The sequence below is a fragment of the Condylura cristata genome, unplaced genomic scaffold (assembly GCF_000260355.1).
Source record: "Condylura cristata isolate star-nosed mole 26May11 unplaced genomic scaffold, ConCri1.0 scaffold00003, whole genome shotgun sequence".
Taxonomy (NCBI): domain Eukaryota; kingdom Metazoa; phylum Chordata; class Mammalia; order Eulipotyphla; family Talpidae; genus Condylura; species Condylura cristata.
The window spans coordinates 32924654-32948886 of NW_004567104.1; the positions used below are offsets into that span (position 1 = coordinate 32924654).

At 43.5% G+C, this 24233-nt stretch overlaps 1 protein-coding gene across 1 annotated transcript in view; it reads right to left on the reverse strand.

The window, feature by feature from the left end:
- LOC101622867 (poly [ADP-ribose] polymerase 14-like) overlaps window positions 1-21213 on the reverse strand; it is a 38282-nt gene extending 17069 nt beyond the window's left edge. Inside the window, exons 1-7 of the mRNA XM_012729517.1 lie at window positions 21027-21213; window positions 9081-9214; window positions 8321-8354; window positions 6950-7186; window positions 2189-4449; window positions 1112-1348; window positions 382-603 (exon numbers count right to left, since the gene is read on the reverse strand). Coding sequence (XP_012584971.1) covers window positions 382-603; window positions 1112-1348; window positions 2189-4449; window positions 6950-7186; window positions 8321-8354; window positions 9081-9214; window positions 21027-21213 — 3312 coding nt within the window. The remainder of the gene's footprint in view (window positions 1-381; window positions 604-1111; window positions 1349-2188; window positions 4450-6949; window positions 7187-8320; window positions 8355-9080; window positions 9215-21026) is intronic.
- Between the last annotated feature and the right edge of the window lie 3020 nt (window positions 21214-24233).

The window sequence follows — 24233 nt, forward strand, 5'->3', positions numbered from 1 at the left end:
AAATAAAACATTTATAAGAAATCTGCAAATTAGAACATTTCAACAAACCCTCTAGGGTTAAATGCATGTCGGTGAGTTGCTTCAAAAGAGAATTTTTGGAGGGATGGGAAATAAATGGAGATAGAGTTGAAACACAGTGGCATATGTTGGTAGTTGGGAAGATTAATGGTGAACACAAAGGATTTTGGCAACTTATATATAGGTTCAAATTACCTGAATAAGAATTTAATTTGATTGCTACAAATATAAATCTGCTTGAGGTTTGCCAGGCTACCATTACTCTACACTACTCCTTTGCTTTCTTGTAACGGAAGTAGGTGAAGAAATGCCCCAGAAAACATAGGGCTGAGATGCCAAAAGAGCAGAAATGAAAGACTGTACCTGGATAGTTTCATGATCCTCTGGGTGCAGCAGAAACTGAACCTCCTGTAAGGTGGTAGCTTGACTTTTGCTACTGAACTTGAACACTTCTGACATGATTAGTCTGGCAAAAACAGGTTTAGGAAAGCCTAAATTTCCTGTTCCTATGGCTGGAAATGCAATGGATTTTACAGACAGGCTCTCAGTGATCTCCAAACATGTCCTGATTAGGTCTTCCATGCTCTGAAAAGAACAAAACATATCTTTACGGAATGGGAGTTAGGAAAGTAAAAGACAAAGATAAACCTCATTGTGATGTCTATTCTTTCATTTTCAGGAGAAGTTAAGAGTAGCCAGAAGGTGAAAGACAAGTACAGACTAGAGGCGGAGCACTGAGAGCCCGTCCCAAACTCAAGCTCAGTCAGGATTGACGGGAAGACCCACAGCAACCACTGTTCTAATTTCCTTCTCTTCAGCTTTTCATGCCCTCGACTTGTGGCCTCACTAAAGGTAGGATATATCTCTGCTGACTCTCCCCTGACTCAACACTGGTTGAGCACTGTGCCAGTTTACGCTGCTACCAGTCCTCAGAGGAAGTCAGATACCGCCACGAGAGGCGGCCATGATGGCGGAACCTGCCGCGAGTGTGACATGGCTGTAGAGAGAGACACAGGGTTCTGTTCAATCTCCATTATACAGAAGAAGATAGAAAGGACTCCCAGTTTCCTGGGGATGTGCAACCAGGCCCCACCTTGTATGCACATATGCTGTCATTTGTCCAAATGGGAGCCACCACGTGAAGCACATGCTGGCACTGCAGGTTGCAGCCACTGGTGAGGAGAACCGTGCCCACGCCCACGGCCACCGCTTGTCCAGCTGTGTTCAGTTCCTCCTGGAGTTTTGGTCCAGCTGTTCCCAAGAGGGCTTTAGAAAGGGTTCCTCTATCTAGTGCAAGATCCGGGGGAACGGAGTTGACAACAACATCAACCTTAAAGACAAAACCAACAATTTTTTTTCAAACACTACTAGAAATCATTCATCAAGCTTTACTATATTTGACCCCCTGGGCTGGTGGTGGGGGGGACATTAACACTTTTCTGAGACTGAAGCCCCCCTTATACACTGTGTTCCTAGATACTTTTTCATTTAAGGAACTCCAGGACAATAGAGAATTGTCAGAAAGCAATAGAAAAATAGTGTTGGACCGTTGGAGGAGTTCAAAGAGGAAGGCCCTTCAAGGCCTGAGAAGGGTTGCCACAGGGAAAGCTACAGGATGACACTCGGGAAGAGGACATAGGCTGTGCTCTGTCACAGATGGGCAGGCCTGCTTTAAAACGTGTCTCCCCTTCATCAACTAACAGAATTGTTCCTTCATCATACCCTGACCATTTCCCAATTTCCTTTCCTCTATCCTCATCACGTTTCCTTCCTCAGGTTTGTGCTGAGAATCCCCAATCTCAGATCCACAGCTGTTCAAAACACATGTTCTAAATTTTCTTATCCATTATCTGCCAACTTAACCAGAATTATCCTTAGTTGTGTCAAGTAAGTGTAGAGTCATTGAGCTAGTTCAGAAGGCTTATACATATGAGGTGTTATGGTGTATTTCACACAGACTAGACATCTAGTGACCTGAATACATATTCAGTTCCCACAGATGACTGGCCAGGCTTGTCGGAAATATCTTAGTCAAGCAGCAAAGTTCTAAGAACCTTGTTTTGAGTTGGGACTTGGGCTGGGCATGGATTCTCTCCTTGAGCCCATCTTTCTTTCAGACTGGACTAACTGGGATGGTACAATCTGGGGGAGTGTGAATTGGGTCACTCACCACAGCACTCTGCACTTCTCCTTTCACCAACAGGACCCTCAGGCCTTCTGGAGACAAAAGAACTTGTCCGTTCCCATGATCTTGTCTCAAGTCGGGCTGTTCAGCTGCTGGCACACTGGGCAGGGAAGCGGCATCAGCTTCAGGTCGGGTGTCTTTAAACAGAGCTCTCACAGCACTGGCAAAGGCCTCCACAGTTGTCTCAGCTGTGTCCACCAGGTAGATTTCCTTCAAGGCGCATCCATCTGACTTGTGTTGGAAATACCCCTTGACAGCCAAAACGATGGTCTCCACATACCGAGGTAAGGGAAAGCCAAAGATTTCAGAACTAATAGCAGGGATGGCAATGGACTGACAATTGTGTTCTTCAGCCAAACGAAGACATTCTTCCACAGCGCTCTTCAACTCAGATACACACCTCTGGGCCTCCTGTGCACTCCACCGGGGCCCGACTGTGTGGATCACGTGTCTGTATGGGAGCTTGCCTGGCTTGGAGATGGTGGCTCGGCCAGGTAGGATCTTGCCAGTTCTCTTCACTATCTGGTCACAGTCGGCTTGGAGCTCAGGGCCCCCTGCTTTTAAGAGAGCGGCAGCAAGGCCTCCACTGAGCTTGAGCTCTTCATTGGCTGTATTTACCACCACTTCCACAGGAAACCCTGCCAGGTCGCCCTGCTGCACAACCAGGGACACTCCAGGAGCCAATTTCACCTGACAGAAGCATTTCTTCCCATCTGTACCCCCTCCCTCCTTTCCTTCATTTTCCAGTAGGTTAAGAAAACAACCAAACAGCCTTTCAGCTTCAGTAGTATAAAACCGTTCTTTCTCCCGGAATATCTGTCTGGCTCCTGGTTGATCAATGCAGGTACTTTTAACACAGAGAGAACCCCAGGCTTGCAAGATGATGTTTATTCCCTTCAGGACTTCTATCTTTGGACCCATTAGTAAAATTCCTTTTGGACCTTTTTCATTTTTTTCTAGATTGAAATCTACCTGCACTTTTTGTTTCCTTATGTTTTGCCAGAATGACTTCTTTTTTATCCGTAAGTAGTCAATAATTAAGGAAGATTTGATTTCAATTATCCGCTTTATGATCATTTTTTTGTCCAGAAAGTTGAAAAGTGAATAATGGATTTCATTTACTTCTCTCACACAGCCGGCCACGATGACCTCAGAGTTGGCATCTGATGTTAACTCATTGATTATGACAGTTTTTGAGGAGGAATTATGTTGCTTATCCAATCTGCTAGTGAGTTCTTTCCATTTCCTGTCATTGAAAACATCTTTGTTCTCAACATCTATGCGCTGATAAGTTAAGGCTCTAGTGATATGATTTTTAGCCTCTAATAGGACTTCACAAGAACAACTGTTTAAGAGAACACTGGGACCATTTAACTCATAAGTAGCAAGAATTTTCTGTGCTATAAAAAGAGACTTTGAGAATTCTGCAGAGTCTACCTGTTGTAAAAACTGGAAAATCTCAGGGTGAACCTCAATGTGTTTCTGAGCCATGGCATGCACCTTTTCCAGGACTTCACACTTCATCTTATACACAGCTGCAGGAAGCCCTTTGATAACCATGTGTTGAGAGGCTTTGTCATAGAGAATCTCCACCTTTGGGTCTTGTGAGCGGAAATGTTCCAATGCACCACTGTGGCACAAGAGTGAAAATCTCCCTGGAGAAAGGGACACTTTTTCCTTCAGACTTTGCTGTTCCCTTTTAATTCTTTGAGTGGTTCCATCTATTAATTCTATGAGTTGTGCCTCCATCTTTTGTACATCCTCTGATCTCCCCACCAAAGTGACCATCTCCAGCAGTGTATCAAACTCAACCAGCACCTTGTTGTCTTCTAAGTCACTTTTTATGGTGTCCCACACGATGGGATGCACTTTAAGTGAGGAGACTTTATATTTAGACCTGATGCAAGTAAAGGTTGAGGAAGCATTTTTCTGCCAGCTCTTGATACTCTGTCTTCCTTGATGGATCAAGGAGGGTGCGGGTCTGATGGTAACTTCCCCATTGAGTTCAGACCATGTGAGCTCACAGTGGCAGCGTCTCATTTCATCATTTATCTCCTCGATCAGGTGGTTCTTTTTGTTCAAGAACTTCCACAAGGGAATGTCCAAGGATTCTCTGAAGGGTGCTGGATGCTTGCTCAGAGGCTTCTCCTTTCCATGCAAGGCTGTGCCCAAGGATTGGTAGTATGGGAGCACAGAGAGTGGCATTTTATTGAGCTGAAGTTGCTTGGTCATGATGGTGTCGACCACTTAAAGGAAAGAAATAAAACTAAGTATTTCGTTGTCATGTTGCAAGCATAAAAAGGAACTCTTTCCTACTCTAGGATAATAAATCTTAATGGTTATGGACTTTGATGTTACATTATTAAAAACCACACTAGCTTCATATATAAATGACCCCATACAAAGACTTCAAGGACTTCACAGGTATTCTTTGTTTAGTTAATAATTTCAGTTTCTCTCACTCTTCATTCAAATTCTATTTGTATTTCTCTGACTTATCTTTGTCATGTTCAGTAATAGACATCAGTTTTGTCATATGCCTGCGGTAATTTCTATTCAGTGTAAGGAAAACGTCGGTGTTCAACATGAAGCTCTTGTCAAAATCATGGTATTTTATTCTCCTGTACAGTCTTACAATTTAATTTCATACATGACTTAAATTCCCTTAATACCTCTAAGCGGAGGGGTGTAGCAATAATAAATAATATTATAATTATTTCTGATTATCTTTATTACAGCGAATAATCATCATGGAATAATGTCAGTTTTCTAAGTGTTTAACATATATTTAAGTCATTGAGTTCTCACAACAACCCTTGACATCCAAAAGTTTCTATCAACACAATCCACAAGTGACATCTCTGCAAACTAAAACTAAGTCAAAGTGGACTCAACGTATAAACATAAGACCTCAAACTATGAAGTACAGAGATGAAAACATAGGCTAAACACGCCACGATATTGGCTTCAGTGATGTCCCTGGGTACTAAACTACACAGTAAGGGAAACAAAATAGAAACAGATACTAAAGTAACATCAAATAAAAAGCCACTGCATGGCAAAAAAAAAAAAACAAACTATTCTTAAAATGAAAAGACACCCCACTGAATGAGAGGAAATATTTGTACACCATACATCTGACAAGGAGCTAATATCCAAGATTTACAAATAATTCACACAACCCACCATAAAGAAAATACAAATGACCCAATCAAAAAATGGGAGAAGAGATAAAATGACGCTTCTCTAATGAAGACTACAGATTACTAACAGACATGTAAAAATATGCTATCATTGCCTTCATCATAGAAGTACAAATATAAACTCAATGAGATACCACTCACCCTTGTGAGAATGACCTATGTCAAAATGACCAGCATCAACAAGTGTTGATGAGGATATGCTGGGGATGGGCAGGGGGGTTGGGGGGGGGCTCAGGTGGAATCTATACAAACTGTTGGTGGGAATGTAGAATGGTCAGCAATAAGAAGTTTTCTCAAAATATTAAAAATACATTCAGGGCCCTCCCTAGTGGTGCAACTGCTTATAGCACAACATTAGGAAGCTGGCTCCAGCCACTGCAGCAGGAGTTTGATCCCCAACCAGGGAGGTGACCCACATGGTGCAGCAGACCTCTCTTGTCTCTCCCCTGCTGCCCTTAGCAATGTACTTTGTTGATCTGCCTGTTCTGCTCCCCACTCTGTCTCTGGTGAATCCTCTCACTGCCCCTGCACCTCTATCTTGTACCTCAGTTCTGTATTTCTAAATCAATAAATACTAAAAAAAAAAAAAAAATTTTGATTCATCATATGACCACCAATTCCACTTCCAGATGTCTACCCAAGGATATAAAACACTAATTCAGAGGGATATGTACACTCATGTGTCCATTGCAGCACTGTTTATAATCAAACTATGGAAACAATCTAAGTCCCCAAAGACAGACCAGTGTATTAAAATGAAGGCCATTTTTGAATACTACTCAGCTATTAACAAGCTGACTCCTGCCTTTTGTGACTACATGGATGGAACTAAGGCTATTATGATAAGTGAAATAAGTTAGTAGGTCAAAGACAAATACTAGATTTTTTTTCTCATTGTGTGATATAAAGAAAAAAATCTAAATGAAATCTAGAAATCTGTAGAGTTAAGGCTTCCATATGAGAGTGCACATCAGGAGCAAAGGGACCAGATATAATTTTTTGGTCTGTCATAAACTGAGACTCAGGAATTCTTTTTATCTTCCAAAACTTAACATTGATTCTCTAAAGTTTAAATCAATGGACATCACAGGTAAAGTACATATTCTTGATAAACAAGATTATAAATTGGATTTTCTTTCTTTTTTTTAAAAAGATTTTATTTATTTATTTGTGCATACAGAACTGGGGTATAGGCCAGAGGCTCAGGGGCGGTGAGAGGCTTCACCAGAGACAGAGAGGGGAACAGAACAGGCAGATTGACGAAGTGCACTGCTGAGGGGAGCAGCGGGCGGGTCAGGAGAGGTCTGCCACGCCATGTGGTCACCTCCAGGGCAGGTGGGAATCAAACTCATGCGGAAGCAGCTTTAGATTCTTAGTGTTGTGCTTTAACCCGCTGCGCCACCAGGGAGGGCCATAAATTGGATTTTCAATGAAATAAATGAATTAAAATAAATTGTACATCAACTGGTAACTATTATTATCTGTTAAAATAGTTTAGGTTATGCCAGATAAAGATTATAAAATCAGACTACAACATATTTACCTTTTCTGTCCAAAAATTCAATCAGAGCAGAACTCTCTTCAGGAGAATATTCAACTTTGGTAACGCTTCCTCCTCCATTATCAGGGTTTTCAAATACAAGTTTTAATTCACAGACATCAACACCAGGTGGCAGGTTTTCCACCCTGATTGTTCTTGTGACTTCCAGCGGTCTTGGAGAAAGCTGAAGTTGTTTCTCAGCAGAGACCTTGGCACAATCAGCAACAAATTTCATGACATCTAAAAATACATAGGTGAACAAATAAACACATTAGACAATTCTGCTTTTCTGATATGAAATTATCTGGATATTATTAAAAATAAGGGGGAGTTAAGCACTACTTTTTAGATGCTAGATTTTAATTGCTGATAACAATTTTATGCCTAAACCCGCCATTCTTGAACCAGGCCCGTATAAATGTCTTATTTGGATTACTGTCCAGAACTGTGTCCCTGTCTCCTGGCAGGGACAACCCTCTCCATCCCTGTTTGATGTGGCCACCTGATTGGTCTCACTACAATACAAGTATTCTGTTTTCCCTGCTTTCTGAAGTCATTCAGTGGTGAATCATTCCCTGCAGACATGAGTTATGCTACTTAGCTAGGCTTACCTGCCCTTGGCTTTTTGACCCCACGCTAATTTTTAATCAACACTTCTGAGTATTCCCTGGCATTCAAATGTGGCCACAAATACGAGTCTGTCTTGAGAGCCCATTCTTTTTTTGCCTGTATTCATCCAATTTTGTATGCTTGACATGACCTTCTCCATATTTTTATACTGTTTCTATTCTCTTTCTGGACTCAACCCAGTATCTTTTACAAATAAAGATTTATTTATTTGGGCCTACATGTGCCAGCACAACTAGGTTGTTGACTTTTTCTGACCACCAGTGCGACAAGAAGTGTTGCTGCTGGCCTGATGGGTGTTCCCATCCCTGCACCCTGCGCCACACAGGACACACACATTCTTACCGAGGATGCAGAGGTGCGTCCTCTGTACCCAGTGCTCAGAAACTGGTTTTGCCACCCAAGGCAGCAGCATGTCATGCCTTGGCTTCTCAATGACCAGTAGGAGACAAATGGGTTTTAAAGGTTGGTTCACCCATCTTCCATGTAGATTTTTGCCCTCCTTTCCATTGCTAGGTGTTTATTCACACATGATAAGCCGTTCCTATCCTTCTCACCTGAGCCCTAGAAACTCGAGGACCAACTCCAGACTTGCCCTCTATATTTGTGGCACCAAGCATGTAGACGATGCAAGCCCTCGGCATCACACAGCTAAGCAAACTCTGCCTTGTAAAACCAAGAGGAGGGGACTGGCAAGGCTGTACCCTCTTGAGGAAAAGCAAAGCTACTTCAGAGGGGAGATCTTACCTGGCTCTTTGGCATGGACTTGAGTCTTGGATTCCTGAAACCCAAACAATAAAGCAGCATTAATGAATTCGCAATCATGTCTTTACATTGACAAATTGTCTCTTGGAGCAGCCTGGAGCTATGGGACTTAGAGAGAAGTCCATGAGAGGCTCAGAGTGACTCTGATAGGGTGTCTGCCGCACCCACTCAGTCAGCAGAACTGGTACAAACAAGTCCCAAAGACCAGAAACCCAGGAAACAGAACTCAATGTGTGAGGTAAGATCTAAACCAGAGTCACAGTGTAGCTCATGCCCATTTCTGCACTTAATATTCCCTGGGTGGTCACTGTGAGCAAGCACCATGCCTGGCTCACGACATAGGTCGCCCACTTTCATCCTCAGCAGCTGACTGCCCCATATGGGGACATTATTCAAGTTGAGGAAACATCAGGGCATGTGGTGTGGGTCATTGTCCCCTCAAAACAATGACAAAAATGAAACAAATACACTAAGTTCCAGGTTATAGTGCACCCCAACAAACCCCAAATTTTACATTTCAACCAACATCATTGTAATGTCCAAGTCTTGTCTTTTCTAAACGTGTAAAAAATCAAACAAACTGTCCCTCCTTCAGTATTCCATACCTACTCTTCACACTCTCACACTTTCTATTTTGTAAGTCATTTTTCTCTCTCCAGTTTGAGTAATACTTCTCATGTTTATCATTGCAATCCCCTCCCACATATCTTACAAGAACAACTTATTCTTTTATTTAACTTACCTTCACTGGAATTTCTTCCTCAAGAACATTGTGGACTTTGTTTGTGGTTGTGGGCAATTTGACAGTTAGCTTGAATGTTCCTTTTCCAGGCCATACTAACTCGTGGTTGTCTCTCTCTAGGACTCTCTGCTGAACTGGAATTTAAAACATTTAAAAGCCAGTTGTCAAGTGTCTTCATTCACAACATTATTCTATGTTTTCCATCAGTTTCATCATGATAGATCAAAGGTCAGGCATTTCCCAAGACAGATCTTATGTAGCAAAAAGAGAAAAAGTTAGAAAAACAGACTTCAATTCCATCTTTAAAGTTATCATTTTTTTAAAAAGATATTTATTTATGCACACAGGAACTGGGCTACAGTCCAGAGGTGCGGGAGTAGGGTGGCATGGGATAAGAGGATTCACCAGAGACAGAGCTGAAACAAAACAGGCTGACTGACTGAAATACACTGCAGAGGGAAGCAGCTGTGGAGACTGGCGATGTCTGCCAGATCATGTGGATCACCTCCCTGGCTGGGGATCAAACTCACTGTGCAGTAGGTGCTGATAGCTTCATAAAGCTGTACCTCAACCCACTGCACTACCAGAGAGTACCCTAAAGATATTATTTTAAATTGTGACTATCTTTCTTAATAAATATAGAAAGCCTGTCTTCTTGTCTATTAGTAATGTAACAGGGTGGTCCCCAGGAAAGGGAGAGGTTCCAGGTTCCCTGCCTCACCTAAAGGATGGTGGGCTAAGCAGGGAGGAGAAATATCTGGAGAAGAGACTGAGGATGAAGGAACAAGGATGGAAAGCGAAAAGCTACAAGACCTAAGGAAGCACATGGAGCAGAGAGACATATGAAGAAGTGACTCTTATTTCTTGGCTTTGGACTGTTTGAAACAGATATGGATGAGAGACCTGCGAGGAAGTTCACTATGGCAGTGTTTGTTTTGATTTTGATTTTGTTCATGTTCTTTCCTTCCAGACTTGTCTGGCCATTTCTGACCTTTTCCTACGGGTCCCTACCAGAAGGTGCTTTAGACTGTGGCAGGCTATCAGGCCTTGCTTCGGGGAAGTCTCTTTTGGGGAGACTTTTACCCATAAGGGGATGGGAAACTGGATATTTGATTTACAAAACCTAAGGAAGGCACATGGAGCAGAGAGAGATGTGAAGAAACTGTGCTTGTTTCTTGACCCTAGACTGGTTGAAACAGATGTGGGTGCGAGACCTGTGGGGAAGTTCACAATGGAAGCATTTATCTTGATTTTGATTTTGCTCTTTTCCTCCCAGACTGGTCTTGCCATTTCTGATCCATTTCTATGGGACTGGCCAGGAGATACTTGTGGCCGGCTTTCAGGCCTTGCTCTGGGCCAATCCCTTTTGGGTGGACTTTTACCCATGAGGGGATGGGTAACTTCGGGTGTTGATTTAGAAATTATATTCTTTGTCTTTTCTGTATTACACACTCATTGTATTAAAGTTCCTTCCCATTAAAGCTCTTTTGTTCTGTGGTGGACACAGAACCTATTTAGAGCAGGCAGGTTTGGGGTCCAGTGGTGCCCCTCTCTCCTTGACCTGTAACAAATTGATTTTGTGGAAATTTCCCACGGTTTTACTCAAAAGATCGTAATAGGTTAGACCAGATCAAAGATGGCAGCTGAGGTCACATGGCTTTCTTCTGAAAACTTGGAAGTTTTTGTTTATTTGGGCTCCTCCTAAGATTTTCCCTTCCTTTGTTAACAAAATTTAAGTTGCTAGGACTTTCAACATTTTTTTGGTGATCTCTGCTGTGTACGGGTCTCATTAGCATTTCTAAAGGCAATGACGGTTTTTCTGTGGCAGGTTGCTTTGACTTTGACCACTTCCTTATCTCTCCCTGAGGGTTTTGTAAGCCAGCAATGGAGCTGTGCCCTTTAAATTAGCAAATGTATGCCTGAGTGCTAAAAAAGATTAAGCCTTGAACAGTACCTGGTAAATGCTGGTAACCTTAGTGGCTTCTTGGAGATAACTTGAATTTTTGCAAAGTCTGGATGAGAAAAATTAGAAAGATTTTGTCTGAGTCTAAAAGGATTTGTTGCTGTGAGTTTTGTCTACACAATTCATTTGGGCATGTTTGCCATTTGAATTCTTAATTTGTTTGATTGCTGTTGTAAGACAAGATTCTGCTTCCTACTGAGGAAGTTCTGTTGTGAAGAGCACACTTTTGGTGCATGATATAACCACCAGGTTTTCATACCCATAGTGCTGCAGTTTCTTCCTAGTGTGGGGGAGGTGTAATCTGTACTTTGATGTTGAATCTGCTCTTTGAGCTTCTGTCCCAGAGTGGTTAACAGAAAGAGATGACACCTTTTAATTGTCAGTTAACTGCTGATATTTTGATTCTGCTTTTTCAGGCTCTGTTCAGGAGCCTGTTGGTTTGACTGAAAAAATCTCAATCTTGATCCCAACTCTATCTGTTGGGAATGTTGTAAAAACTTAGTTCCCACTAGACAGCTCGCCCCCCTCCAGAGCCATTGTTCCTGGAAGGTGCTGGCCTGGTGGGTTCCCAGAGATAAGCCTAGAGTCCTGCCTGATCAAGATAAGTTCCCAGCATCTGTCTGTCTGCTGTGTCCCTAACATCTGGACAAACAGGAATTTGCAGGCACCCACCACCAAAGGACATACTCAGTGGAAAATCCCCAGGCCTACTAACTGCCCTTATAAACCCCACTCTGTAGATCTTCGGGATCCTTCCTTGAGGGGTGTGCCTGCTGTGACAGGGCACGTAAAGGAAGGATCCTGGCTTGAGCTAGCATAATAAAGTCTCGTTTGTTTTTGCATCGGACATGGGCCTCGGTCATTATTGAACGCGGCAATATTTTACACTCCAACATATCCAACAATATGCCAAAGTATTTGCAAATGCAATCTACTTCTTAACCATTTTTTTATTTTTGCATAAAATCATTCCATAAGGACTGTAACAGGGTGGTCCCTAGGATAAGGGGAAGTTCCAGGTTCCCTGCCCAATCCAGAAGGAGGGTGGAGCTGAAGAGAGAAAAAGAAGAAAAAAGGAAGCAGGATGGAGAGCCAGAAGGGAGATGTGAAGAAGACACATGGAGCAGCAAGCATGTGATGAAGAAACAGTGCTTGTTTCTTGGCCCTGGACTGGTTAAGGCAGATGTGGGTGAGAGACCTGTAGGGAGGTGATTATGGCAGTGTTTATATTGATTTTGATTTTGCTCTTTTCCTCCCAAACTTGTTTGGCCATTTTTGACCCTTTTCTATGGGTCCCGGCCAGAAGGTTTTTTAGTTTCGTGGTGGGCTTTCAGGCCTTGCTTTGGGCCAATCCCTTTTGGTTGACTTTTGCCCACGAGGGGATGGATAGCTTCAGGTGTTTGATTTAGACACTATATTCTTTGTCTTCTGTATTGTGTACTCACTCTATTAAAGTCCCCTTTCATTAAAGTTTTATATGTTTTGTCTTGATGCAGCAGATGGCAGAACCCACTTAGAGCACGCAGGTTTGGGGCTTCTGGGTTGCCTCTCTCCCTGTCCTGTAACAGTGTAACAGGGTGGTCCCTAGGAAAAGGGGAAGTTCCAGATTCCCTTCCCCACCCATTAGGAGGGTGGAGCTGAAGAGAGAAGAAGAGAAGGAAGCTGGATGGCAGAACTCACTTAGAGCAGGCACGTTTTGGGGCTTCAGAGTGCACCTCTCTCCCTGACCTATAACAGATTTGGCGCCCAACATTGTAGGATTAGAGCCATCCGTGGTTAGTCAGCCCCATGAGGAAAGTTGGCTTCCCCATGGCACTGACTACCTTAAACGCAAATGTGGTTTTTGTTTCCAGTTTTTTTCAGATGCAGATTTGTTGTTAAAAACTGGCTTGGCCTTGTGAAAATTTCTGTGTGTAAGTGTACAATTCTGTTGTGGCCACTTGCTAAGAGATTTGGTTTTGTGGAAATTGTGTAGCAGTTTTACTCAAAAGATAGCAGTTTGGGCCATGTGGACAGATCAAAAATGGCATCTGAGGCCCTTCGCTGGCTTCTCTGAAACTTGGAAGTTTTTGTTCTTTTGGGTTCCTAAGATTTTCTACTTCCTTTGTTAACTGAAGTTAAGTTGCTAGGACTTTGGACTTTTTTTTGTGACCTCTGCTGTTTTTGCAGACCTTGTTAGCATTTCTAAAAGCAATGATGGGTTGCTTTTAGTAGGTTCCTTTGACTTTGACTACTCCCTGATCTTTGCCTCAGGGGTTTGTAAACCAACAATGGAGCAGTGGTGTTTAGGTTAAGTTAGCAAATAATGTATGCTTGGATGCAAAGAAAGTCTAAGCCTTGCTATGTAACTGGTAAATACTGGTAACCTTAATGGATTCTTGGAGATAGCTTGAATTTTTTCAAAGTCTAGATCAGAAAAATTAGAAAAGATATTGAGTCTAAAAGGTTTGCTGTTGTGAATTCTGTCTACATAATTTGTTTGGGGCATATTTGCTATTCTGGATCTGTTTGATTACTGGTGTAAGACAAGATTCTAAGATTCTGTTTCCTACTGAGGAAGGTCTATTGTGGAAAGCACTCTTTATAGTGTATGGCGTAACTGTACTAGGTTTTCATACCTGAGTTGTGGTTTTGTTACAGGACAGGGGGAGAGGGACACCCCTGAAGCTCCCAAACCTGCCTGCTCTAAGTGGGTTCTGCCCTCTGCCGCAACAAGACAAAACATATAAAACTTTAATGAAAAGGGACTTTAATACAGTGAATATACAATATGGACCACAAAGAATGTAACTTCTAAATCAAATACGTGAAGTTACCCATCCCCTCGTGGGCAAAAGTCAAAAGGGATTGGCCCAAAGCACCTTCTGGCCAGGACCCATGGAAAAGGGTCAGAAATGGCCTGACAAATATGGGAGCAAAAGAGCAAAATCAAAATCAATATAAACACTGCCATAGTCACCTCCCTACAGGTATCTCACCCACATCTGCCTTAACCAGTCCAGGGTCAGGAAACAAGCCCCATTTCTTTATCACATGCTTCCTGCTCCATATGGCTTCCTCAGGTCTCCTTGTTCTCCATCCAGCTTCCTTCTCTCCTTCTCTCTTCTCCTTTTTCTCTGCTCAGCTCCACCCTCCTTCTGGGTGGGGCAGGGAAACTGAAACTTCCCTTTTTCCTAGGTACCATCCTATTACAGTTTCTCTGTTGTGTGGGGAGGTGCAATCAATAACTTGTATGCTGAATTTGCTCTTTCAGCTTCTATGCCAAAGTGGCTAAGTAAGGAAATGACTCCTTTTAATTGAAAGTTAACTGCTGAGTTTTGATTCTGCTTTTTCAGGTTCTGTTCCAGGAATCCCAAGGATTGCAAGCTTAGTGGCTAACAACTAGAGGACTGCTTTTGCGTGAAAGTTAACTGTTTTTACTTTTGGTTTGCTGTATAGGATACTCAGGATTGACTTCTAACTAGTGGAAATGCTTAAACACTGAAAAACATGTAACTCCTGTGATTAATGAAGTTTTTCTTCCTATTTCCAAAGTTTTAGGTTTGTAGGATAACAACTGAAACTTGTGATTTTCTGCCAGCAACACTGAACATTTTTTTTTTTTAATTCGAGATTTTTTTCTGGCCTATATGAGTAAAACTGCAGTTACATAAGATTCCACGTGGCATAACTAAGAAAACTGTTTTGTCTATATGTTGCATGTCTGTATGTCTTGTCCTTGTGCTTAATTGTCTTGGCCTTGAGGTGTTATAAAATTGGTTTTGGTGGTACCTACAGATATTGAAAAGAAATCAAACAAACAAAACTAATGAAAACTGGTATACATGTTTTGAAAACACAATCTGGGATAATTTTTGGCCCATGGTAAACTTGTGCTCTAATGTTTTAAAACAGGTGCTTCTAAGGTTGTATTGGGTATAATATTTTTCCTTTTGCTTGGGTTGATAATGTCAGGAAAATACAAGTTTGGAAAAATTAAGGTTTCTGAGGACAAAGAGTCTCTAGTTATGAAGGAAAAAAAACTAAAATTTTATGGTTTGATTGGTATGGTTTGACTGTTTATATTGCATTACTGACTGAGCCGGAGCTTTCAGAGAGATTGAGATTGTTGTTGTTGTCTATTTTTTTTTTCATATTTGTGACAAAGCTTCCCAAAATTCAAAATTTGAAGAAAAATTTGGTAGTCTGTCCTTTGGTTCATCAAAGAAAATTTTATGGAACCTCAGTAGAGCTCCTGAGACATTCCACAAAATTTCCTCCTTACCTTCTGGAAAGGCACTTAGATCAATTTGGACTTTTGTTGGTTTACCTAGTAAAGAAAAATGACTGGAAAGGAAGCATTGTCACTTGGAAAAAGGTGAAACATGGCATGAACATAAATGTTAACACTGGTGTTCTGAAAAGTTCATAAAAACATTATGATATATACTGTTTGAATTGTAAATAATGATTGTTGTTCTGAAATATTATATTTAATGGTTTGGCATTTGCAGAAATTGCTTCTGAAAAAAAAAATTTACAGAGAAAGACCTAAACTGATTCCAACTGGTGGAAATTTTGACAGTGAAAAAAGATTTTCTACAAAGAACTGAACAGACTGATTTTTTTGCTAAGGTTTTCTTGGAAATGATACTCGTATTTTTTTTTTTTCTTTCCCCATTTGATTCAAAGAAAGTTTTTTTGCTTTCAATAACCAGAATCTGCAGTGATGTTTTTATTCAGCAGAACCAATGTGTATTTCTATCTTTCCCCTTGATACCAACACAGTGTAAAGACTGTGGTAGTAATATTTACTACTCGAATCTAGTTTTGCATAACTTCAATAGGGAATTTTGTTTGCTTAACCTAAATAAATTGGAAATGTGTTTCAGTGGCTTTGCTTGGCATTCTCCAGGAACTTCAAATAGAGCTGAACCAAGAAGAGGAGAACCTGCTGCTTTGTTTGTAGGGTTCCAGAGACCTCCAAAGAAGGTGAAGAAGCTTGCCTCCACTGGAAGGCCTGGATGACCCAGAAAAATAAAAGTCCTGGTAACCTCAAGAAGAGGAAACTCCAGGTTGAGTTTCCTGAAACCAACGTTGCTCCTGAAGCCTGTGTGGACCGGACATCGATGGTTCGCTCTGATGCTGTATGGAACACTCCAGCAAAGCCAGCAACAACAACAAATTGCTACTTGATTATTCTGCCCTGTGATTTTATGCAAAGATAGAAAAATGGTTAAAAGCTAACATGTATTTGTAAATAACTTGTGCGCGTACAAGTTGAACAAAGTTGGGATCAAGGTTGAGAGAACGTTTTAAACGACTTTTAAAGTTTTGCTTTGTTCTATTACTGTGATTTTGATATACACCAAAAAGTTTTTTTTCCTTTCACATGCACTAATGGACTATTTTCCACTTACAGTCGTCATATTGGACATTCATGGACAATGTTGGTAACTGACTATACCCTAAAATCTGTGCCACCATAGATATGGTGGTATTAAAAAATCAAAAGGGGGGGTTGTAACAGGGTGGTCCCTAGAAAAAGGGGAAGTTCCAGATTCCCTGCCCTACCCAGAATGAGGGTAGAGCTGAGCAGAGAAGAAGAGAAGGAAGCCGGAAGGCAGAACCCAATTAGAGCAGGCAGGTTTTGGGGCTTCAGGAGTGCACCTCTCTCCCTGTCCTAAAACAGATTTGCTGCCCTCTAACAACAGGACGAGAGCGAACTGCTGACATACGATCATGCAGTCTGGGGTTTCTTCTTCTCAAGGTTACCAGGACTTTATTTATCCAGGTTGTGCAGTCCTACCAATGGAGGCAAGCTTCCTCACATTCACTGGAGGTCTCTGGTTTTCTTCTTGGTTCAGCTCTGTGTCATGCTGAAGTGGCTTAGTGCTGTGCTTTAAACTGCTGTGCCAACAGGAAGGGCCCCACTATTTTTTTTTTAAGATTTATTTATTTATGCATACAGAACTGGAGTACAGGCCAGAGGTGCAGGGGTAGTGAAAGGATTCACCAGACAGAGTGGGAAGCAGAACAAGCCGACTGACAAAGTACACTGCTGAGGAGAGCAGCGGGTGGGTCAGGAGAGGTCTGCCACGCCATGTGGATGTTGAGGTGGCTTTAGCTTCTTAGTGTTGTGCTTTAACCCCCTGTGCCACCAGGGAGGGCCCGCTACCACTATTTTTATACCGTGTTGTTATCAAGGGGAGAGAAAAATAGAAACAAGCTAGCTCTGCTAAGAAAAATTTAAAAAGCAACATAACTGCAGATCTTGGTCAGTCAAACAAGAAAACTTTCTCTTAATCAAAACAAAATACAAATTTTTACCATTACCATTGAAAGTGGCCAGGGGTAAATGGCCAGCAGCCTAGAGTTCAGTCAGATCTTTCACCTGCAATAGTAAGAGACTCACATCTGATAGTGAAAAGAGGAGAAAAGAAGGCAGGAGAATCGTGAAAGAATACAAGAATGAGCACATCAGGCATTGGGCTGCAGTGAACAAACTGCAGTGGACAGAAGAATAGAGAACCCTGGAGCTGAACTCCAATCTGCCTTGAACTTGCTGAGTGACTATGAGCTTAACTTCCCTTGAGCCTGTTCCCTCATTAAAGAGGTGTTGCTGAACATGTTCTGTTACTCGCACAGGAAAGATGTGAGTGTAAGTCATAAGAAGGAGCAATCAGAGAGAGGAAAGGAAAGTCAGCGTCTCTCAGACAGTGGAAAAGCGGGAGCAGGTGAATCTATAGGTGGAGGTGAGCCCAACATAGCCGAAGGCTCAGACGTCCAGGTGAAGGGAGCCAGTTTCGTGCCTTTGCTATTCACAGGGCAGCTCTGCCCTGTACAGGGTTAGCAGATTACATGCGACATGGTGACCTTGGTGATGGGGCCAGAAACAGGCACATGAATCTCTCAAGAGGGCTTGAATCGTTTTCTCATTTCCACTATCCATAAAGGGGTGGAAGACTATCCATAAAGGGGAAGGCTGAACCGGATGTCTAACTCAGAAGCTGAGGGGGGGAAAACGCCAGACTCCTTTTCTCTCTTTATGAGAGAGCACATGCTTCAACTTGGACTTATAAGAGGCTGTCCTCATTACAATTAAGGCTGGGGGCCAGTTAAGACTCCAAAGCCAGAGACCAAGCTGAGGTGGTGTTTAAACAGCCTCCTGACCTACTGACTGAGAATATAATTGTGATTGAGGAAAGCTCAGACTGAGGAAGAGATTTGTCTGTAAGAGTAACCTACAAGCAATACAGTTTTTTAAGCCCAGTTGTCTTGAGTCATGAACTCCCTGCTGCCTTCCTGGTATGATTCCCTAGACTGTGACAGAGTCCTGTCCAGGTGTCTGAACGGCCAGCCTGTTCTGAGACTGTGTCGCACATCTGGGCAGCTCTATTTCCAGAGAGTAGATGGTGGCTATATAGGTATGTGATCCCCAGTGAGGAAAAGGTGAATCTGGACGGAAAAGAGAAAAACTCTGTGACCAGTCACCCTTCCCCTCATGGGCAGTCGGCTTCTGCAGCCAGCACTTCCACCACGTTTGATTTAAAGAGAAGATGGATTCTCTGGCCCCCATCTGCCAATAATCAGGAGCAAACTGAAAGCAAAAGGATGCTAATGTCCACATTTGAGCAGGACTGCAATCCATTTACACACAACTTTTCAGAAATTCAGTGAACACATAAAAATATTTTAACTTCCTCTTAGTTTCTGCTTCTAACACTTATTTCTGCAGGCAGGTGCTATGGGTCCCTTTTTATTAGTCATCAGTAAACAACAGATTCCTACACTTGAGTGCATCAAGGTTACCTAATTGGTGGTTAAGCATGCAGATTCCCAGCCCCCACACTCTGTTCAATCTCCTCTAATTCAGGGGCAGGGGTTCTGATGCCCCATTTCAGTAACTGCCCCTGGGGATCAGCAAAGAAAGCAGTGTGGCCAAAGGCCAGGCCCACACTGTTGACAGTGAAGAAATGACTCATACAGCACAGAGGCCCTTTGAGCTCTCTTTGGGGTCATAAATCTCTGAACACCTGAGTGTTTGTGTTACCAGTGTTCTGAGTGAAGAAGGTGTCCTGTCCCTGCCACCTGCTTTCCTTCTAACTTATCTGGAGTCTGTTCCCTTTGGGTTTCCTTATTTCCTTCCTAGGCTCCTGCTGCTGTCCTTAGGGACTTGGAAGCCTCCTTGCCCTCTTCTGGCTACTGTGGTTCAAATCCTGTGGCGACAGCAACGTCAGTATTGTCCAAACCCCTGCCCATGGGAGCCTCCCTGTGGGGGAATGAAAATTCATACTGGTAGCTGTGCTACTGTGTTGTATAATGTGGTTTGTAATTATGCCAATGGAAAGGGTTTGTCCAACATCTTCCACAGATATGGTGATAAAAACTGAAAAGTGGGGAATGATACCAGGAATGTGGCAGATGGTGCCCCTCCTCGAGGAGGTTACTATGAAGACAAAACAACTCAGGAATACAGTTTAAAAGCATCTGTTCTAAGGAGGGGCTACCTGGAGAAGAAATAGGAGTGACTGGAGTAAAGGAAAGAAGAGGGAGAAGGAAAAAGGGTTTTTGTCTAAGCTCCAGGATTCAACATTTGAGTTACAGGTTTGGAGATGTTTTGACATTTTGCGGGCCAGTGGATATGAGCCCTGGGGGCCAGACTATCTTGGAGAAGGTGTCTGTGGACCTCTGAAGGTGGAGACTTCCAGTAGCAAACCTTGGAGAGGAAGAGGCTTTGCAAGTAGCCGAACAACTAAAAAGGTTCCTGGTTTGCTGCAGATATAGCCTTTGTCTAGTCATTGCTGGCTGTAGCTACTGTACTAAAAATGCCTCCTCTGGTGCTGTGCTGAAGCGTCCTGCAGCTCTGGGAACATCTCCTGTATGTCCTCTGTTGTCTTAGTGAGATGGACCCTGGCCTGGGGTCTGGCTGCCCTGTGCCCCAGGTAGGCTGAGGCAGGAGTCTCCATTTTAGACAAGTGGCCTGTCATTTGGGAGAGGAGATGCCCATGCTCAGTGGCAGGAAAATGCCATCATAACAATCTTTATGCAGGACTGGACAGTATCAGACACTACTTTGGGTAAAGGACCACTATTGGTCTCGATGATTCTTATTTATCCCATTTGCTAAATAAATCCCTTCACTGTTGTTTCCTGAGACTGAGCAGTCTTGCAATTGAGGAAACTGTGAAGGACCTAGACAGAAATTGGTAAAGTACTTGGGCAGTGGGGTCTTGATCCATGTAACATCCTCTACCACCTGGTATCAATACTCCATACCCTGTTCATACAGGACTCTATTATCTCAAACTATCTCTTAACTTTAATTTCCTCTGTATCTTTTCACAAAATGGCGGTTTAACAACAGAAGGCCTAAGATTTTAACACATATAACAACTGCCCTCCGATATCTGACCCCTTCTTCCAGACGCCACGTGCTCTCCTGTCCAGCTAGAGACCTTGCAGGCAGGTGCCCAGGGAGAAGCAATAGGCAGAGGACTGACACTTCACCCCACAAAAGGCTCCCCACGCCCTGCTGGCCCTTGGGGAAGCCCCGGCCTTCCTGCGCTTGCTCAGACAGCACTCTCAGGTCTGAAGGGCCCTCTCTGAAGTCTTGCCCATCCCGAACTGAATTCACCTTCCAGGAGTCAGTTTTCCTGTGATTTCCTGGAACTTCCTTCACCCTGAAGTCTCCCTCCAGTACATCTTTGGAGTTCTAAGATTGCAATGAAACCGAAACCCTGTTTCTAACACACTATCCAGCCTCCTAAAATGAGGTGGGTAATCAGTTTCAGTCAGCTCCTTTCTGTGCTACAGCCTGAAGATTTAACTCCTGTTCCCTACCACCTCCAGGCAGCCCCGGGAGCATCTGAAAGCAGGACTCAGGCTGGGAAAACTCCTGGCTGCCTCTCTGACCACGGCTGCGGGACTCCCAGCCACAGCCTAGACCTCCCCCAGCCCCAGCCCCAGCCCCAGCTCTTTCTCCCATGCCCGGAGCCCCTTACCGTCCTCCCGGAAGAAGAGCACCTTGAAGCAGGGTGGGCTCCCTGGCTCCTGCCTGATCTCGCAGTCTCCGCCTCCAGATCTCTTAGTGCTCTGGAAGTACTGCTGCACCTCCGTGCTCAAGTTCATCAGGGGATCCGGGCCCCAGGACCCTTGTACCAGCAGAGGAAAGGAGCCAGACGCAGCCATCCTCCGCTCGTCTGTCTGACTGCCTCTTTCGCTTTCATTTTGTGGAAGACTCCTCCCTGCCCAAAGTTTCTGCTTTTCGCTCTAAACAGCTTTTCCCGGCTTCATCTTCATCTTAGCCCTCCATTATGGCTGCCCAGCACCACTTTAGGCTTCTGACCTCCCCATCTGTGTACAAGGGGCTGTAGTTCAGGGTCTCTGGCTTCACCCAGGAGAGCAGCTGCAGTCAGCAGCTTTGGTCACTCCACATTGCTCCAACACAGACAGCTTCATTGTTGCTACAGGCCCATATTGTAGAAAAATAGCAAAAGGCCCAGCCCAGCATGCTTTTTAGATGTTTGGAGGCTCCTTGGGGACATCTTTCAATAATTAAACAATTAGCAGATAGTTCCTTGCTTTCTTTTTGCTTTTTGTTTCCTAATCTGCTGATGTTGTAGGTCTAGAAAGTTGGGAGTGTGTGGGGACAAGGAAGACCTTTAAAGGTTTTTATGGTATATTTATTGGATGTCACTTGAGATGAATTCAGTAGCGTCCCTTGCTGTCATTGTCCTTAGGAAGCTGTTACCACTGCAGTAAGGACACTGCAGAATAACTGCTTTTGGGAGGAATATACAGGTGTCTGTCCCTGGTGCAAATTAGGAGGGCATCCTAACCTAGAATAGGGACTCCGAGGGTGACATGACCTGAAGACAAGGTTGATGGAGGATCACCTTTGAGGTAAAGAGGGGAGCTCCATCAAGTGATCCACTTGTCAGGGTCACCCCTGTCCTGGCAAGAGCACAGGCAGGAGAACAACCTTGTGGCTGCTTAGTGTCTAGGTCAGAGATGAAGGTGGATGAGAACAGGTACCTGGCAGAGGAGGTCTGGTGCTTCAAATCAGTGTGGAATGGACTTGCTGGAGGATGGAGAGTGTGGGGAAAGATGCCTGGACAACTTCAGGGTGATCCTCAGATATCCTGAGCAACTGGCTAGGTAATGGTGGCACCTCCCAGAGGGAGCTCCAAGGGAGGCTAGGAAAGAGAGACTGTTTCAAGTGAGAAGTGAGGATCGTCATAAATAATACCAGTGTCTACTAAAGTGGCAGCGACTGGTAAGGAGGAAGGAAAAGGGCATGTGAGTGGACAGAGGACTGAAAGGAAGACAAAGAATTAGAAGCAAGTCTGTCTGTGAAACCAAGGAGCTAGGCAGCCACTTATGTGGTCATAGGGTCAGGGAGTTGTGATTTTTGTTTTCTGGCTTGAACAATATTTTTAAAGGTAGAGCAGTCTTAGACATGCTCAATATTGGTAGAAAGAAGTGAAGAAAGGTGGAAGATACAGGTTGAGGGAGAAGAGGAGACTGGAACTTGCCGGTTGTAGACTAAGAGGAGGCCGACATTTTCCCACAGCACTGGAACCCAGTAGAAATAGAGGGACGCACGTCGGTATTTCTGATTGTGAGGTGTGGGAATTTTCCCCAGAGCAACTGTTTTTTCCTAGAAGGAGATTATGCTGTCTCAGACTATGCTAGAAGTCAGACTGCTCCCTCTACCTTCCAGGTTGCCTTGTTATTACTGTAGGCTACATTTCAGGATGGAGAATGCCCTCTGGGTTTACAGGGTTTTTATCTCTCTTTGTAATATAATTACACAAACATGCCTCATGTATTGTGCTTCTCTTTATAGTGTTTTGCCAACGTTGCCCTTTTTACAGACTGGAGAACTTGCATGAAGTTCATGCCATTTTCTCACTTCATGTCTCGGGATCACGTTTTGACAGTTCTCACACTCTATCATCCCTTCTCATCATTCTTGTGCTCATTACAAGGTGCTCTTTGATGTCACTTTTGCCTTGAGATAACATGGGTTTACGACACGGTTGATGGTACCATTGTCATTGTTTTGAAGGTAACTGCAGACGGGATGCAAGTAGTGAGAAATTCAGTCAGAAGCGAGCCTGAAATTTTGACTGAGTAGTTGCAATTTCAGGATCAATCAGTAGACAAAGATTTGCTTCCTGTAGATGGACGCAGCAAGTGGTTTCTTGACATGGAAAGTTCTCCTGGCAATGGTGCTGTGAACATTCTTGAAGCAGCAACAGGGCAGGAGCAGGTGGGCTCATTTGCAAAGCGTCCTCCTGTGGGCCAGGTGCTATTAGAGGCAGGGGTGCCACGGGGACCCCGGGCGGAAAGGAAGAGTAGATGTTACGATAGACATCACGGGAGCCTCATTTTAGTAAACTGCCCCCAACATTCACAACCACCACCCGATTCGTCAGCAGCCATCCACACCAAGCCAAGACCCTCCACCAGAAAAAAAGATTAGGATTCACCGAAGACTCAGGTGATGGTGTGAACCTGCTTGGTGTCGATGACAGGAGAAGCTGGGGTCACAGTGTGGGGAAGTGGGAAGTGAAAAGAGCCTGGGTTTGGGTGGCAGCAAGTGCAGAGTCAGCCCTAGAGCCAACCATCTCCAGATTTCCTGTTAGTGAGTCAGGGAAATCTCCTTTGTCCAAGTTGGTTTATTTAGGAACTCAGTTGCCTAAGCTGAAAGCATCATCTCATCTACTTGAATAACTTCTTACACTTAGCTTGGGTCTGCCTCTTGTTAAAAGAATATAGCTGGGGCCCTCCCTGGTGGCGCAGCGGGTTAAAGCACAGCACTGAGAATCTAGAGCCGCTTCCGCATGAGTTCAATTCCCGCCTGCCCCGGAGGTGACCACATGGCGTGGCAGACTTCTCCTGACCCGCCCGCTGCTCCCCTCAGCAGTTGTACTTTGTCGATCTGCCTGTTCTGTTCCCCACTCTGTCTCTGGTGAAGCCTCTCACCGCCCCTGAGCCTCTGGCCTGTACCCCAGTTCTGTATGCACAAATAAATAAATCTAAAAAAAAAAAAAAAAGAATATAGCTGGACTTTCAAATTCATTTCTAAAAATTACTAAATATAAATTTATAATCAATAGTATAGTCCGATTTATTTCTAGCACTTTATTTTACAAATTTTGAAATGAAGTGTTTTTCCATTCTTTTTGAATTAAAGTCTTTTT